At 39.9% G+C, this 14,501-nt stretch overlaps 1 protein-coding gene across 1 annotated transcript in view; it reads left to right on the forward strand.

The window, feature by feature from the left end:
* FMNL2 (formin like 2) overlaps positions 1-14,501 on the forward strand; it is a 319,987-nt gene that overhangs the window by 222,914 nt on the left and 82,572 nt on the right. Inside the window, 1 exon segment of the mRNA XM_032355571.1 lies at positions 2,094-2,246. Coding sequence (XP_032211462.1) covers positions 2,094-2,246 — 153 coding nt within the window.

Here is a 14,501-nt window from a genome sequence, read left to right on the forward strand (position 1 = left end):
TGTTATAATCCTCAGCACTTCCTTAAGAATTCTTGGGAAGGAAGCTGTAATTACTCCTTTCTAGTGGATGCAGAAATTACAGTACAAACTGAAACTGGCTTGATCAGTTTCAGGTGTGATATCTCCTGTTTATGATATGGAAAAGAGTAAGAAACACCAATAGATACGTTCTTGCCTTTCTAGAAAGTTGTCCTCTGAAATATAATCCTAGTTTTATAGTGTGTTCCTCCAAGGATTGTATCTTATCTATGTCCATTGTGTCAAAAACTGCTAACTTCTCTTACACTTAATATTATACGACAAAACACAATAATATTACCCTGCTGCATAATTTAAAATCTGGAGGAAGAGTTTTGGAATTAAGGAAGAGCTAAGAGACTTCAGTTGTAGTGAAAAAGGATGGCATGCTATGTATTACATGTTTGCTATAATTTACCTTTTACCTACATCACAGTAGAGCTCATGCACCCAGCTTTCCCAGGCGTACCCTCACTTCAGACCAGTGGGAGAAAGCAGAGTTACCATGAGGGAATTCTAGATGTGGCATAAGACCAAATCCAGCAGAAGATCAGAATTCAGAGTTTTGGTTTCCTTCTTCACTTTTATTTTTTCTTGGCATTACCTTTACATGCTCTGCTTATTAATTTTGGTTTTGTGTTGCTTTATTTAGATAAATTATATATAGAGACATAACTTACATTTTTTTCTTGAAACTAATGGGTTGAAAAATTTCTTACTGTCCTTTTGGCTTGTGATAATTTCCTAGCCCAGGTAATGTGCACCAGTAGGCTCATCCTCTCTTCCTAGAAAAGGATACTTCACCAAGGTGTGTTTCTTCTCCTCCTGCTCCATGAGGTGGGCGAGCTGAGAGGAGCATAAGCCTGTGGGACAGCTGAAGGACGTGGGGGTGCTGCAGAGTGACTTGGAGAGAGTGTTGATGACATGGGTGATGTTAGGGGTGCCCCGTTGGCTTACCTTCTCCAATATCAGTTGTAGGCTTCTATTTTTAGTGTTTAAGGATTTGATTACTCAATCCCACCTCTTTTCTGTTCAGCTCTGCTTCCTGCATCCCAAGGCGTGACAAACTTGCCAGATGGATTCACTGACGATCTGTCCTGGCCGCCGCCTGGCTTAGTATTTAATAGAGGGACAGCATCGCCTAGTTTACAGATGACGATTCTAACAAAATATTTTATTTTGGCGATGGTACCCTTATGAAAAGTCATCCTTATTATTGCCAATATGTATTGTTACTGTCTGTTCTGAGATCGCTGTCCAAACCTTCCATCTGGTATTAATTACAGCCGCCTTCTGTTTATTCTCTGTCTGATCAGGTGTTGCTGGGTGGAACTAGAGGTAGAAACAATTGATAAAATATATTTTTTTGAGAAGGCAGAGCTCCTGTCTTTGGGATGGGAAAATGCACAGAACACAAAGGCCTGGCTGTTTAAAAATTTTGTTCCCCAAATTATACAAGAATGAGCAACTTAACTTGCCATTTATTCTAACACGGTCAACATGAGTAATAACCTCAAAAAATGTCAGAGAAACACCAGTCCTGCTTTAAAGAGCACCACATTGGGAAGAGATTCCAAAATCAAAGCAAATCCATAACTTTGCAAGTAATGTATCACATATGGTTGGAAAAGTACACTTGCCAACACACTAGGAGAAAATGCTCAGTGAAAATTGATGGGTAGGAATAAATTAGTATAAGCCTACATATTGACTTGTTAAAGCAAAATGAAGACAGCTGGAAGACGTTTCCCTGCCCTTCCACCATAGCAGTGTTAGCCGTTGGTAAGTTAGTAAACCTTGTAGTAAAATACAAATGATACGTTGCTATTAATTTTTCCCTGTTGTTCATCTGTGCGTTGGCCTTGCCCAGTATTTGTCATTTTGGATTTTCGAGGCTAGCTCTGAGTCCGTGGACATTCTTTGGCATTGGTGTTGCCTTTTGAGTTTCCTCTACTTGTGAGGACCCCCCGCCATCGGGTGCAGATGCGCGGTTGGAAGGAGCCGGTTAGGCATAGCCGTGTAATTGTGTGATTGTCCACTTTTAAGTCTTGAGTGGGATCTCTCTTTTGTTTTAGTTTTGATTTCGAGAGCGTGGAAAGCACGGTGGAGAGCTCGGTGGACAAATCAAAGCCCTGGAGTAGGTCTATCGAGGATCTGCACAGAGGGAGCAACCTGCCCTCCCCCGTGGGCAACAGCGTGTCCCGCTCAGGAAGACATTCTGCGCTGCGGTGAGTTTCGTGAACCCAGAGGGAGGCGCGTTCGCTGGGCGATGCTGGGACAGCAGAGTGCCTCACTTTTGTGGCTGGTCCTGTACCACGCAGTGCTGTATCTTTCTGCACAGCACTTGCATCTCCGGTGAGGCAAAGAGAGTTTCTTCGGGAGATCATGGGATCATGACTAGGGCAATGCTCTACAGCTTTGAATAGTTTTGGGGAGACACCAGCCCTGCATTTGGCATAGGAGGAGAATTCTGCTGCCGAATGGTAGAGTGCAGAGGACTCCGTAGATGAGTTTCCGAAACCAGGGGGCAGCTGACTTCGTGACTTAGGCTCTGTTTTCTGGGTCGAGGCAGCGCTTCTTGAGATTTGAGGATCTCAGGAATTCCTGGTTGACTCTTCATACTCCCCTGCCTTCTTCCAGTGGTAGCTCAGGTGTGTGTTCTGTGGGACGTGTTCTTAGAGGTGCAAGATGTTGCAGTGACCATTTTTATTTTTTTAAGATTTTATTTATTTATTTGACCGGCAGAGATCACAAGTAGGCAGAGAGGCAGGCAGAGGGAGAGAGGAGGAAGCAGGCTTCCTGCCAAGCAGAGAGCCCGATGTGGGGCTCGATCCCAGGAGCCTGGGATCATGACCCGATCCAAAGGCAGAGGCTTTAACCCACTGAGCCACCCAGGCCCCCCTGTAGTGACCATTTTTATTAACTGAATGCTTTTAAGCAGTGTTCCTTTGGTTAGTGTGCTCAGTTGTCAACCTTTTGTTTCCTCTTAAGGATTCTTCTCCAGTCTGTCATGGCTGAAATGCCACCAAGCTGAGGAAAGATGGGTGCTGACCGCCTGTACGACTAATGAGTACAATATCACTAAGATTGTTCTCTCTTACCTACAGTCATTCATTCACCGAAAAATATTTTTGAGCTTCTGTAAATTGCCAGACACTGTACTTAACGTTAAGGTTAGGATGGCTAAATCAGAACTCCGGCCTGTCAGGGTAGAGATGGCATCCAGAGCAAGTTCATAAATAACTGAATAAATATTTTATTAATTAGCCTTCCCTTCCCCACTGCTGCTTATTCTTTGTAACCTAAAAAATTTATGTCACTTACTCTAGGCTTGATCTGTCATGTGGATGTTGTCCCTGTCAGTGTTGAAGATTCCCATGGGTATTGGGTCATTGGTAGTAGGGTCTGTGTGTCAAGTTGTAAGTCGTGAAAATGTGGCTTGCAGACTTTTCATATTATTAGCCCTCTGATTACTTCTTGTCCCTTTGACTTGGGTTTTGGTCATAGAAAGTAAATACCTCAATAACGAAGTTCAGGTTTGCTGACGGGTTTGGCATTTGAATATGATGCTTCTGATCAACCAGTCAGATTTTCCATGTTTGGAGATGCCAGAAATATTAATGGATATGAATGGTTTAATAATAATGAAGAGCAGTGTTTCAGTCTATCTCATGGTCTTTGCAACAGGCTGAGAACTCTATCACTAGCTAGCCTTCACCAAATCTACATGTGGACAAGGCTGATTTGGAAGTTGAAGAAAGGCCAGTCATGTGTGAAGAATTCCCTTCATGACCTTTGTGTGTGAATAGGAATTCTTACCCTTAGTAGAGATATAATTATATGTAAGGAATTTAATTGATGAAGCACATTTTAAGTTGCTTTTTTATCGTTTTCTTACCTGGAACGTATCACCTATTGGCCAGCTACCCCTCAATAAAGATCAATTTTCCTGATTAATAATTTGTTAGGGCTAATTTTGAGTTATGAGGACTGTTCATTGAGAGCACGTTGTTTGTGGAAGAGTGGAGGAGTCAGTAAAATATGGAAATATCTTTGATTCAAGGAGAACTGTAGTCCTGCACCCTAGAAGGCACAGGGCAGGGACATCCATGTCCAGCCTGACTTGCTTGACAGTTGGCTCAAGGTAGATCTTGCTAGAATTCATTTTAAATTGGAAAAAAAAATTCAATTTAAATTGAAAAAAAAAGTGTAGGGATAGATATGATGGAAATGTTCTTCTGAGAAACGCAGGAAGTATCTGACCTTTCTGGTTGGCAGATGTGCTTGAAGATGACCAACTAAGAAACCCATATCACATTCTTCTGTCTTGCATCTGAACAGTTTCAGGCTGAGGAATGGAACATTGGGGTTTCCCTTGACTCTTCCTTGATGGGTTCTAGAAACTCAAAATCAATGTGGCAGTAACTTTCATTCTCCTTATTGATCTGAAGCTTAGTTGTTTGCTTTTGTTTTTAAACAACGTATATCAATGACATTCCATTCAGCTCTTGTAGTTCATGGATTTGTGCCTGGATTGTAATTCTGTATATGGTCATTTGATAGCATCTGTGACTTAAAAAAACCAAATGAACAGCGATCAGAAGTACAGGCATATGGTACATGTTGCTTTTCATATACCCAAAGATTGTTTACATTTCTTTTCTCTTCCTCCTCCTTCTCTCCCCTTTCTTTCTCTGCTGCCCACACTTCCTTCACTTTTTGGATTTCTTTTCGTTGTCCTTCTTTTCCATTCTGCCATCTCCTTTCTGATTGTCTTTGCCTCCTCTACTTTGTTCTTTCTCCTCCTACTGTCTCCCCTTCATCTGGTTCCATTCATTCCTTACCACCACCACCAGATGGTTTCTCTACCTGAGTATCTTCAGTTCCAATGCCACCAGAGCTGCTTCTCTCCCTGTGGCCTCCAGAGTTTACAGTTTACACACTGGTGATGAGGCTTCAAACTGGAAAAACTCGTAAGTCACGGGTGAGCACGATGGCCACGAGAGCTCATCGTACATGGTGGCAGGGTATCGTGACTGCTCCCATGTTATAATATGATGACCTCACGGCTCCCCATCACCCCGTACTAGAACAAAACCCACTGCCTTTTAAATTTAAATAACCCTCTGTTATCATATTATTATTCTTTAATCTAAGAATTTGATCCCCTAAGGTATATTGTATTCATGTTACCATTTTTGGGGAAAGCATAAAAGGGTATTAATTCGTGTTCTGTAGCTTATTCTGGTAGCTTTGTTTGTTAGGAATATGTCTTTGGATCCAAATGCAGATTTTAGTTCCCTTCTCTTAATCTCCAGATAAGAATGTAGATTCAGTGATCTCATCCTTTATCACTTGGCAAAATGTGTTAGCTAAAGCTGGAAGAGGAAATGAGATTTTAAGAAATTTAAAACACTTTATAAGTGGGGCTTGATTAAAGAAAAACACCATTTTTAAAGAAAATTGTAATGTGACGCACTCTCCTCTTTGTATCCAGACTTCATTTTTTTTTTTTAATTTCTTTTTAAAAGATTTTATTTATTTATTTATTTGACAGAGGGAGAGAGATCACAAGTAGGCAGAGTGGCAGGCGGGGGGGGGGGGGCGGGAAGCAAGCTCCCTGCTGAGCAGAGAACCCCATGTGGGGCTCCATTCCAGGACCCTGGGATCATGACCTGAGCCGAAGGCTGAGGCTCAACCCACTGCACCACGCAGGTGCCCCAAACTTCATTTTTTAACTATTTAAAATGGATTACTAAAAATTTTAGGACATGACATTCACCTTGAGTTATATCAGGTATTAGATTCTGTATTACATGAATTTGTCAGCTTGGCCAGTGGTCAAAATTCTGAGACTGATGCAGTAGTGACCGGAATTGTACGGTGTTGTAAGCCAAGAGTCTTGCGTGCCTTCAGTTAAGATTCCTGTTAACGTGGCTGTAGGTCTAGCTAAAATAAATGGTGCTGTATATGCATGTGTGTACATACTAGGTTTTGGAAGACAAGGATTGTATTCAGATTTAAGGGAAAGTGATTTTTAATTTTTAAGAATGATTACTTAATGCCATTAGACTTAAATAAGGAGTGACATAGACAGTAAATAAAAGCTTTGGGTTTTAAAGAAATCCGTGGAGCACTGAGAGCCTGGGGTCAGATTTTAACTGGGACTTGGGGTTACGGCCAGAGTTGCTGTTCAGGGTGAGGAAAGTGCTTCTGGTGGAAGTAAAGTGAAGAAGCATGAGAGGAGCAAAAGCTTACATCAAAGGTCAGGCATGTTTGGGGAAGATGGAAGAAACTGTCTTTTCTGGAGCAGAAGCTTTGTGATGGGGTAGAGGGTGGTTTAATGGCAAAATTGGGTCATATACATCCAAAGCTGGCAAGACCTTGAGGGTCACCCCGATTGACCCTTCCCAATGTGGTGAGGAAACCAACACCCACGTTTCCTCTAAAATGTGAACTTACAAAAGTATTTATTCCTAAGATATCCCCAGAACAAATTTCACTGTTTTTCCCGAGATCATTATCTTAAAGGAATGACATTTCCTGAATAGTCATCATTCTGTTGACCACCTCTATCTTTAGTGAATTTACATAAAGAGATGAAGAGTTCAGATTTAGATCCTTGTTGATAAACATTTTTTCCCTCATGGGACTAATTTTTTTAAGTATTTAAAAATAAGCACAGAAATGTAGAGAACATTGATACACTTTTTACTGGGGAGGAAAATATTGAGTGTTCTGTGCCAGGCACGGTTCTAAGGACTTTGGTGATTTACCACTCACAATGGGTTAATGAGATAGTGGTGACCGTTATCCCTGAGAAGAAACTGAAGTCTGTAGTGGCTAAGCAACTTGTCTGGGACCAAACAAGCTAGGTAAGAGGTCGGACTGACTCCAACTTCCAAACCATGTTTCCTGCCTGTTTATGCACAGGGGGATTTTTTCCTCCTTCATTGATAGCCTTTTTAAATCAGGGTGTCCACGTGTCTTTATTCCACTTCGCACAGAGATGCCAGAGGATCTAGCGGAGACCTTGAGTGACGTGCTGGTCAATATGGCTGATCAGTCGAGGTATTACAGAACAAGTTAACACAGAAACATGAAAAAGTGTTTACTAAACAAAGGACAAGAGTAAGGCAGAAAGTTCTGTACTGATAAAATTTCATGGTCACCTATTTGCAGTTGGGAAGGCATTGAAAGGGAAACTTATTAAGTGAAAAAAGGGACTTTTTTTAACCACAGGGAGGATTATGAGTGAACTTTTCTTAGGTTTTAGTTTTTATAATGTTTTCAAACTGGCCTAAAATACATGTAGTCTATACTTGTGAATCAGGGAGAGGCCACATAATAAAGAACCTTGAATTTTGGAGTTTGGTTTTTATCTGGTAGGCAACGGAATGGGAAGTCCCATGAGGTGGTTGATCTTTTCAGGTGTGTAGGGTCTGGGGAATGTTTTGGGTGTTGATTGGAGGAAAAGATTGCTGTTGCCTGAATCTATGCAGACGGTACCTGAAAAGCAGAGCAAAAGGCCAAGTATGAAGGGTAGAGTCAAAATGGAATTTGTGTTTATACAACTAATAATGATTTTTTATTTGCTGAGTACATACTGATTTACAATGAAAGTTTTGCTAACCTTGGTAAGTTCATTAACCGTTTACATGACTTCTTACATCTATGTAGTTTTATTTTACAGTTGCAAGAATTCCTGTTACCAAAAAACTTTAACTTGCATAATAATAAAAGAAAAATATACTGAAGGACTTAGGAGAGTGAAAAAATTGAGGCTTTTCCTAACCCATCCAAACTACAATAAAAAATAGCGTTCTTGCATAATTCATATTTTGTGCCTTTGAGATCAACTCCTTAGCATAACTATGGCAAAGTCGCGATTAGAAATTCATTACTTTTAAATTATAAAATCAGTTAAAAATAAAAAAAAAATTTAGAAGTAGGATTATCAACTAGAAATGCTCACTTTTAATAAGCCAAGTCTGGTGACTTGGTGGCCTTAGGGGTAAAGAGAAAATTTTGCGTATGATTGATTAGAAGAGAAATAGAATCATTAGTAGAAATAGCAGAATTGGAATCTGGAAGGGATCTTGGATGTGATTAGTTGGATGTGGTTTGTCAATGAGACTCTGCACTAAGACCTTACTCTCCGAGGAGTTACCTTGTTCCTGCAGACCGGTTTCTGTGTTCATGCCTGTGGTCCATAGAGTTGATTAGGCTCTAGTGTGGCAAATACTTGTGTTCACAGCAGTTGTCCTGATTTTACTTAGATATATGGGAACACCAACTCTGTACCAGTTGGCTGGTAAGTCAGAGGTATTCTAGAAGAGTGGAGCTCTTGGAAGCTCTTCCAAGTTCTTTTTCAACAGTAGCATTTTACCTTCAATTTTAATTGTTGGGGGAAGAAAATAATGTGACCTCTTAACTTTAAACCACTGTGGTATGAGATTAAAAAAAAGATCTCTGAATTGTGTAGTTGGAAGCTAAAGCACTTTTTACTTTGATTCGCAAGAAGAACTCATTTCTGTTCATTTTCCAGTTTATATGAATTAGGGATATAATTTCTAAAATGATCTCTGTCCTCTGTTCTCTTCCCTTTTCTGCCCCCAAGTTAGACAAAATCAACTCAGATCTTTTATAGTCCTCAGAATTGGGAGTTGTAATCTGTATTTTGTTTTACGTGTGTTCTTTCTTCTTAACTCCATATATTTGAACTTTGCATATGGAAAGATATTGAAAAATCTAATCTATTTCTTTTTTTTTTTTTTTTCTATTTTTTTTTTTTTTCTAATCTATTTCTATAAGGCCCAACTTATGGGGGGAAAGACTAGGAAGAAAAATATATTAAAAATTTTTTTTTCTCAAAAAAGTATTTTTTTTCTGAAAGCTTGAGTTCTTTCTGTCCATCTGATAAGATGGCAGATACTGACTGAAATTTTCATTAACACTGAATTTAGAAAGTGAGAAACAGAAAGTAAAGAATAAAGGTAAAAAAAGGAAAAGGGTAAGAGTAAAGGAGTGGGAGAAAAAAGAATGAGGAGACGGTCATTATAACTAACACCTGAATATCACTTTTGAGGGAAGAAAGATGTTGAAGAAACTCCTTAGCATGACTTTTGTCCTGAAGATCTGAAGTTCCAGAAAATGAAGTAATTACCTATGAAATAAAGACTTTCTAAATTTGCAGACTCTGTAAAAATAATCTGCAACTATAGACTTTCAGTTTTACTTTTCAGCACATTCTGTAAGCAAAAACAACTGAAGATGTCGGGTTGTTGTGTTTCAGATTTTTGTATTTCTTTGTTTATTTGAAGTTGTAAAAAGAGAAAACTATACTTGGGTTAAGAATGTACCTTTCAGCTTTTTAGCTGGGAGCCCATTTCAATGGCCGTGCTAGTGAAAATGGCGACAGCTTTAGTTTTAGCTTGTAGTGCACCATACAGGCATCTTAGTCAAGCATTTACGATTCCTAGAAACCCCGATTTCACTTGTTCCCCCTCTTCATTGGGTCTTTTTTCCAATGAAAGACCAGCTGAGAGAGGCTCTGATATGGAAATCATCTGGCCAATGCATAGTTGGGGGCCTGTCTCACAGGTACTCTGGTTGGTAAAGATGATAGGCTCTGGGACCTGCCTCCCATGTTAGGAGATTAAATTAATTCCTGTAAAGAACTTGGCTCAGTAGTGAGTAGTCAGTCAATGTTAACCTCACAGGATTGAGAGAAAACTTGAGGAGACTCCGGAACTTCCTACAGCTGTGGTCCAGTACCTTCATCATCAGCTAGACTTATCACATACAGAAAGATCCATAAACTATTTGGAGAAGATCTGTGGCTGATAAAGGACACATCTTCATTATACCTTTTGGGAGGCATTCAAAGATTATTAACCCCATTTTTGAGATGAGGAAGCCAAGGCTGAGAGAAGTTATCCAAACCTAGTAATAGAGCCAGGATTTAGAATCAGTCTTCTGACTTCTACGTCGAGTTTTTTATGATTCGATAGAGAAAATACATGTTTGTGTGCTCCTGCGCCCGGTCATATGCAAGTGTCCTGAGTCTAACCAAAACCAAAATATGGAGCTTGAGAGGCTAGAGTGAATGGTAAAACCTAGGGGAGATTCATGATGGGGTCTGGCTGTGGAAGAGCGGTGAGTAAGACCTAGAGGATGGGCTGTGGAAGGGGGGAGGAGGGAGAATGTTCTGAGCTGTGGCTCGGTGCTAAGAGCACATGGTTTGTTTAGGAAACAATGAATAGATCAGTCTGGCTGGAAGCAGTTTAGAGCCGGTTTATGTAATATATTGAAGGCCAGGCTAAGGAATTGGCATTTTAACTCATTGGCAATGATCTATTGAAGGTTTATGAAAAAGAGGGGGTAATTTGGGATAAACATAGAAATATTTCTATTTAAAGGTCACAGGAGATGGACAGTTTCCTTGAACACTCCCCATATATCCATGTAGGGATATATACAGGTTAATTAGCAACTCAATTGCAAACGCCTTTGCTGGAGGGAATATAATGAAAAATCAGAAAATTCAGACAAATACTGGCAGCTCTCCATTCATATGAGTTGGCAGCCTGTTGGTTCACTTATTCCATTCAGAATGTATATATGGAAATATTTTGATTCACAGGTTCTGTTCTAGTTGTTAGCTGGTCCTGTGATGGGAAACGTAGACAAGCGGAAAATTTCAATAGCTAATAAAAAAAAGATTCATTGGGAGGTTCGTGTGTCTCTGTCTCTGTCTCCATCTGCCCTCCCCATCCTCTTTTTCCCTTTTTCTCTTTACCTCCACTTTGAACTGTCTGGACTCAACTCTTTGAGCTCTGTTTCTTTTGGCTGTGGAGACCGTCAGAAAGTGCTTGCTTCATTTTCTTCAGCATTGTATATTTTATGAGTTTAATTGATAGAAGAAATATGCCCAAGTGATGTCATGTCTGAAAGGTAACAGAGGAAACCTAAAACCACAAATCTTGGTGAAATTATATTAAGCCCAGACCTTGGAACCATAAAAGACTAGTAAAATTATGCCAAATTATGTGAATACCCAGTTGGCTTGGCATCCCAATTGAGTTGAACCCTTACTGCAAGCTTCTAAGGAAGTTCTAACTACTATTCTTTATTTATAGATAGGTATTAGTTTGATATCTGAATAGTTAGACTGTTTGAAAATACTTTCGGTAAGAGGAAAAAAATACACCATTCATTTTTCCTGTTGCCATAAGGACTTCGATATTACAGACTTCACACATATTGGCAAGAAAGGTCTACAGACTTTTGAAAAACATTTTTTGTCAGACTTTGGGGAAGTCTGGTTTAGGTCGGTTCAGGAAATATTCATTTAAGGTTTTGTAGTAATATTATTGTCTGGAGAGTACAGGGTCACAGGGAGAGGCAGACATGTACACAACCCACCACAAGAGGATATCCATGTTTAGAAAGAAGTGTATATTGTTAAAACAATAGATTGCTGATCAGACGTACTTGAAGGTGTCACTGGGTGAGCAACAAACAGCTTCCATTTTGGTGTTTACTAAGTGCTCGCTGCTTCGCAGATGCTGAGCGCTGAACCATATCCATTGCAGATCACGTCTAGTTTTTTTTTTTTTTTTAAAGATTTTATTTATTTATTTGACAGAGAGCGATCACAAGTAGGCAGAGAGGCAGGCAGAGAGAGAGGAGGAAGCAAGCTCCCCGCAGAGCAGAGAGCCTGATGCGGGGCTCGATCCCAGGACCCTGAGACCATGACCTGAGCTGAAGGCAGAGGCTTTAACCCACTGAGCCACCCAGGCGCCCCATGTTTTTTATTTTTAAAAGACATTTATTTTAGAGATGGGGTGGGGACAAAGGGAGAGGGAGAAGGAGTCTTAAGCAGATCCCGTGTTGAGTGTGGAGCCCGGCACAGAGAGAGCTCAATCTCAGGACCCTGAGATCGTGACCCGAGCCGAAACCAAGAGTTGGATGCTTAATTGATTGAGCCATCCAGGCGTCCCATCTCCTTTATTTATTTATTTTTTTTATTGTGGTAAGAACACAACATGAGATCTTACACTCTTAAATGATTTTTTAAAGATTTTTATTTATTTATTTGACAGAGAGAGATCACAAGTAGACAGAGAGGCAGGCAGAGAGAGAGAGAGGAAGGGAAGCAGGCTCCCCGCCGAGCAGAGAGCCCGATGTGGGACTCGATCCCAGGACCCTGAGATCATAACCTGAGCCGAAGGCAGCGGCTTAACCCACTGAGCCACCCAGGCGCCCCTCTTAAATGATTTTTAAGCATACAATACAGTATTGGTAACTATAGGCACAGTGCTGTATAGCAGATCTCTACAACTTACTCATCTTGCATAACTGAAACTTCATACCCATTGATTAACAATTCCCAGTGTCCCCCTCCACTCAGTCCCTGGTAACCAACATTCTATTATTCTCTGCTTCTAAGAGTTACACTGTTGTGGATACCTTTAATTAGGCTCATACAGCATTTGTCCTTCTGGGCCTGGCTTATTTCACTTAGCAGGATGTCCTCAAAGTTCATCCATATTAGTACACATTGCAGGATTTCCTTTTTTAAATTTATTTATTTTTATTTTATTTTTTTAAGATTTCATTTATTTGACAGAGACACAGCGAGAGAGGGGAATACAAGCAGGGGGAGTAGAGGAGGGAGATGCAGGCTTCTCACCTACCAGGGAGCCCTATGTGGTGCTCGAGCCCAGAACCCTGGGATCAGGACCTGAGCCGAAGGCAGACGCTGAAAGACTGAGCCACCCAGGCACCCCTCCTTTTTTTTAAAGACTAAATGATATTCCACTGGATATATGTATGTTTCCTTTTTCCTTTTTATTTTGATAATCATTTATTTTTTTAAAAGATTTTATTTATTTTTTTGTCAAGAGAGAGTGTGTGAGCACAGGCTGGGGGAACAGTAGAGGGAGAAGCAGGCTCCTCACTGAGCAGGGAGCCCGATGCAAGACGTGATCCCAGGACCCTGGGATCACAACCTGAGCTGAAAGCAGACACTTAACTGACTGAGCCACCTAGGCATCCTGATATTGTTTAAAATTTTAAAAAATTATAATAAGAGTACAGTGATCCCCCTTATGCTCTTAATACAGATTCAGAAATTCACATTTTGTTTATTTACCCTACTGTTTACACATTTGCTTTGTCAGCATACACCCTTTCTAACCATTTGAAAGCAGGTTACAGAATTGTGCCCTTTTACACCTAATTTTATTGTAGATTTCCTAGACAAGGACACACTCTTACATAACCATGGTACAATTGTCAAAATAAGAATGTTTTAAGATTGACACTGCTTCTTAGTCTAGTCTGAGAGTTTCATCTGTTATTCCATTGTCTTCCATTCATGCTTTTTTTCCCCTCAAACTCTGTCCAGGATACAATGCAAAGATCATTTATCATGTTTAGAGGTTGTGTCTATGTAATGTCCTTTAACTTAGAACAGTTCCTCATCCTTTCTTTGTCTTCCATGACTTAATATTGTGTGTGTGTGTGTATAATATTTTATTTTTTATTGAGCTATAATTGTAGAAGTTTTAGATATACAACTTGATTTGAAAAATTTGTATATTGCCATATGATTACCACAGTAGCATTAGCTAAACACCTCTGTCCTGTCATGTCATTACTCCTTTTCTTTTTTTTTTTTTTTTTAAGATTTTATTTATTTATTTGACAGAGAAAGAAATCACAAGTAGGCAGACAGGCAGGCAGAGAGAGAGGGAGAAGTAGGCTCCCCGCTGAACAGAGAGCCCAATGCAGGGCTTGATCCCAGGACCCTGAGAACATGACCTGAGCTGAAGGCAGAGGCTTAACCCACTGAGCCACCCAGGTGCCCCTACTACTTTTTTTCTTAACCAGTTTTTTCATCCATTCATCTGTTGATTGATGTTTAGGCTGTTACATCTTGGTTGTTAGAAATATGGCTGCAGTGAATACAGGTATGCAGATACCTCTTTGAGATTTTGATTTCAATACTTTTGGATAAATACCCAGAAGTGAGGTTGCTCATTCATATAGTAGAACTATTTTTGTTTTTTTGAGGAACTTCGTACTTTTTTCCATAGTGTCTATATAATATAATTTATATTACCCCCCAACAGTGTGTTAAGGGTTTCAGTTTCTCCACATCATTGCCAACACTTGTTATTTTGTGTTTTGTTTTCTTTTTGATAATAGCCATCCTGACAGCGGTGAGGTGATATGTCACATTGTGGTTTTGACTTGCATTTCCCTGGTGATTAGCAATATTGAGCATCCTTATAAATATTGTCAGTCACTTGTATGTCTTCTTCAGAGAAATGTCAGTTTAGGCCCTTTGCCTATTCTTTAATTGGGTTATTTGGTTTTTTTGTTTTGTTTTATTTTGTTGTTAAGTAGTGGAGATATTGTTGTTGTTTTTCTATTAATCCTTTTGTGTCTTTTTTTTTTTTTTTATTATGTTA

This window comes from Mustela erminea, chromosome 8, assembly GCF_009829155.1.
Source record: "Mustela erminea isolate mMusErm1 chromosome 8, mMusErm1.Pri, whole genome shotgun sequence".
NCBI classification, from domain to species: Eukaryota; Metazoa; Chordata; class Mammalia; order Carnivora; family Mustelidae; genus Mustela; species Mustela erminea.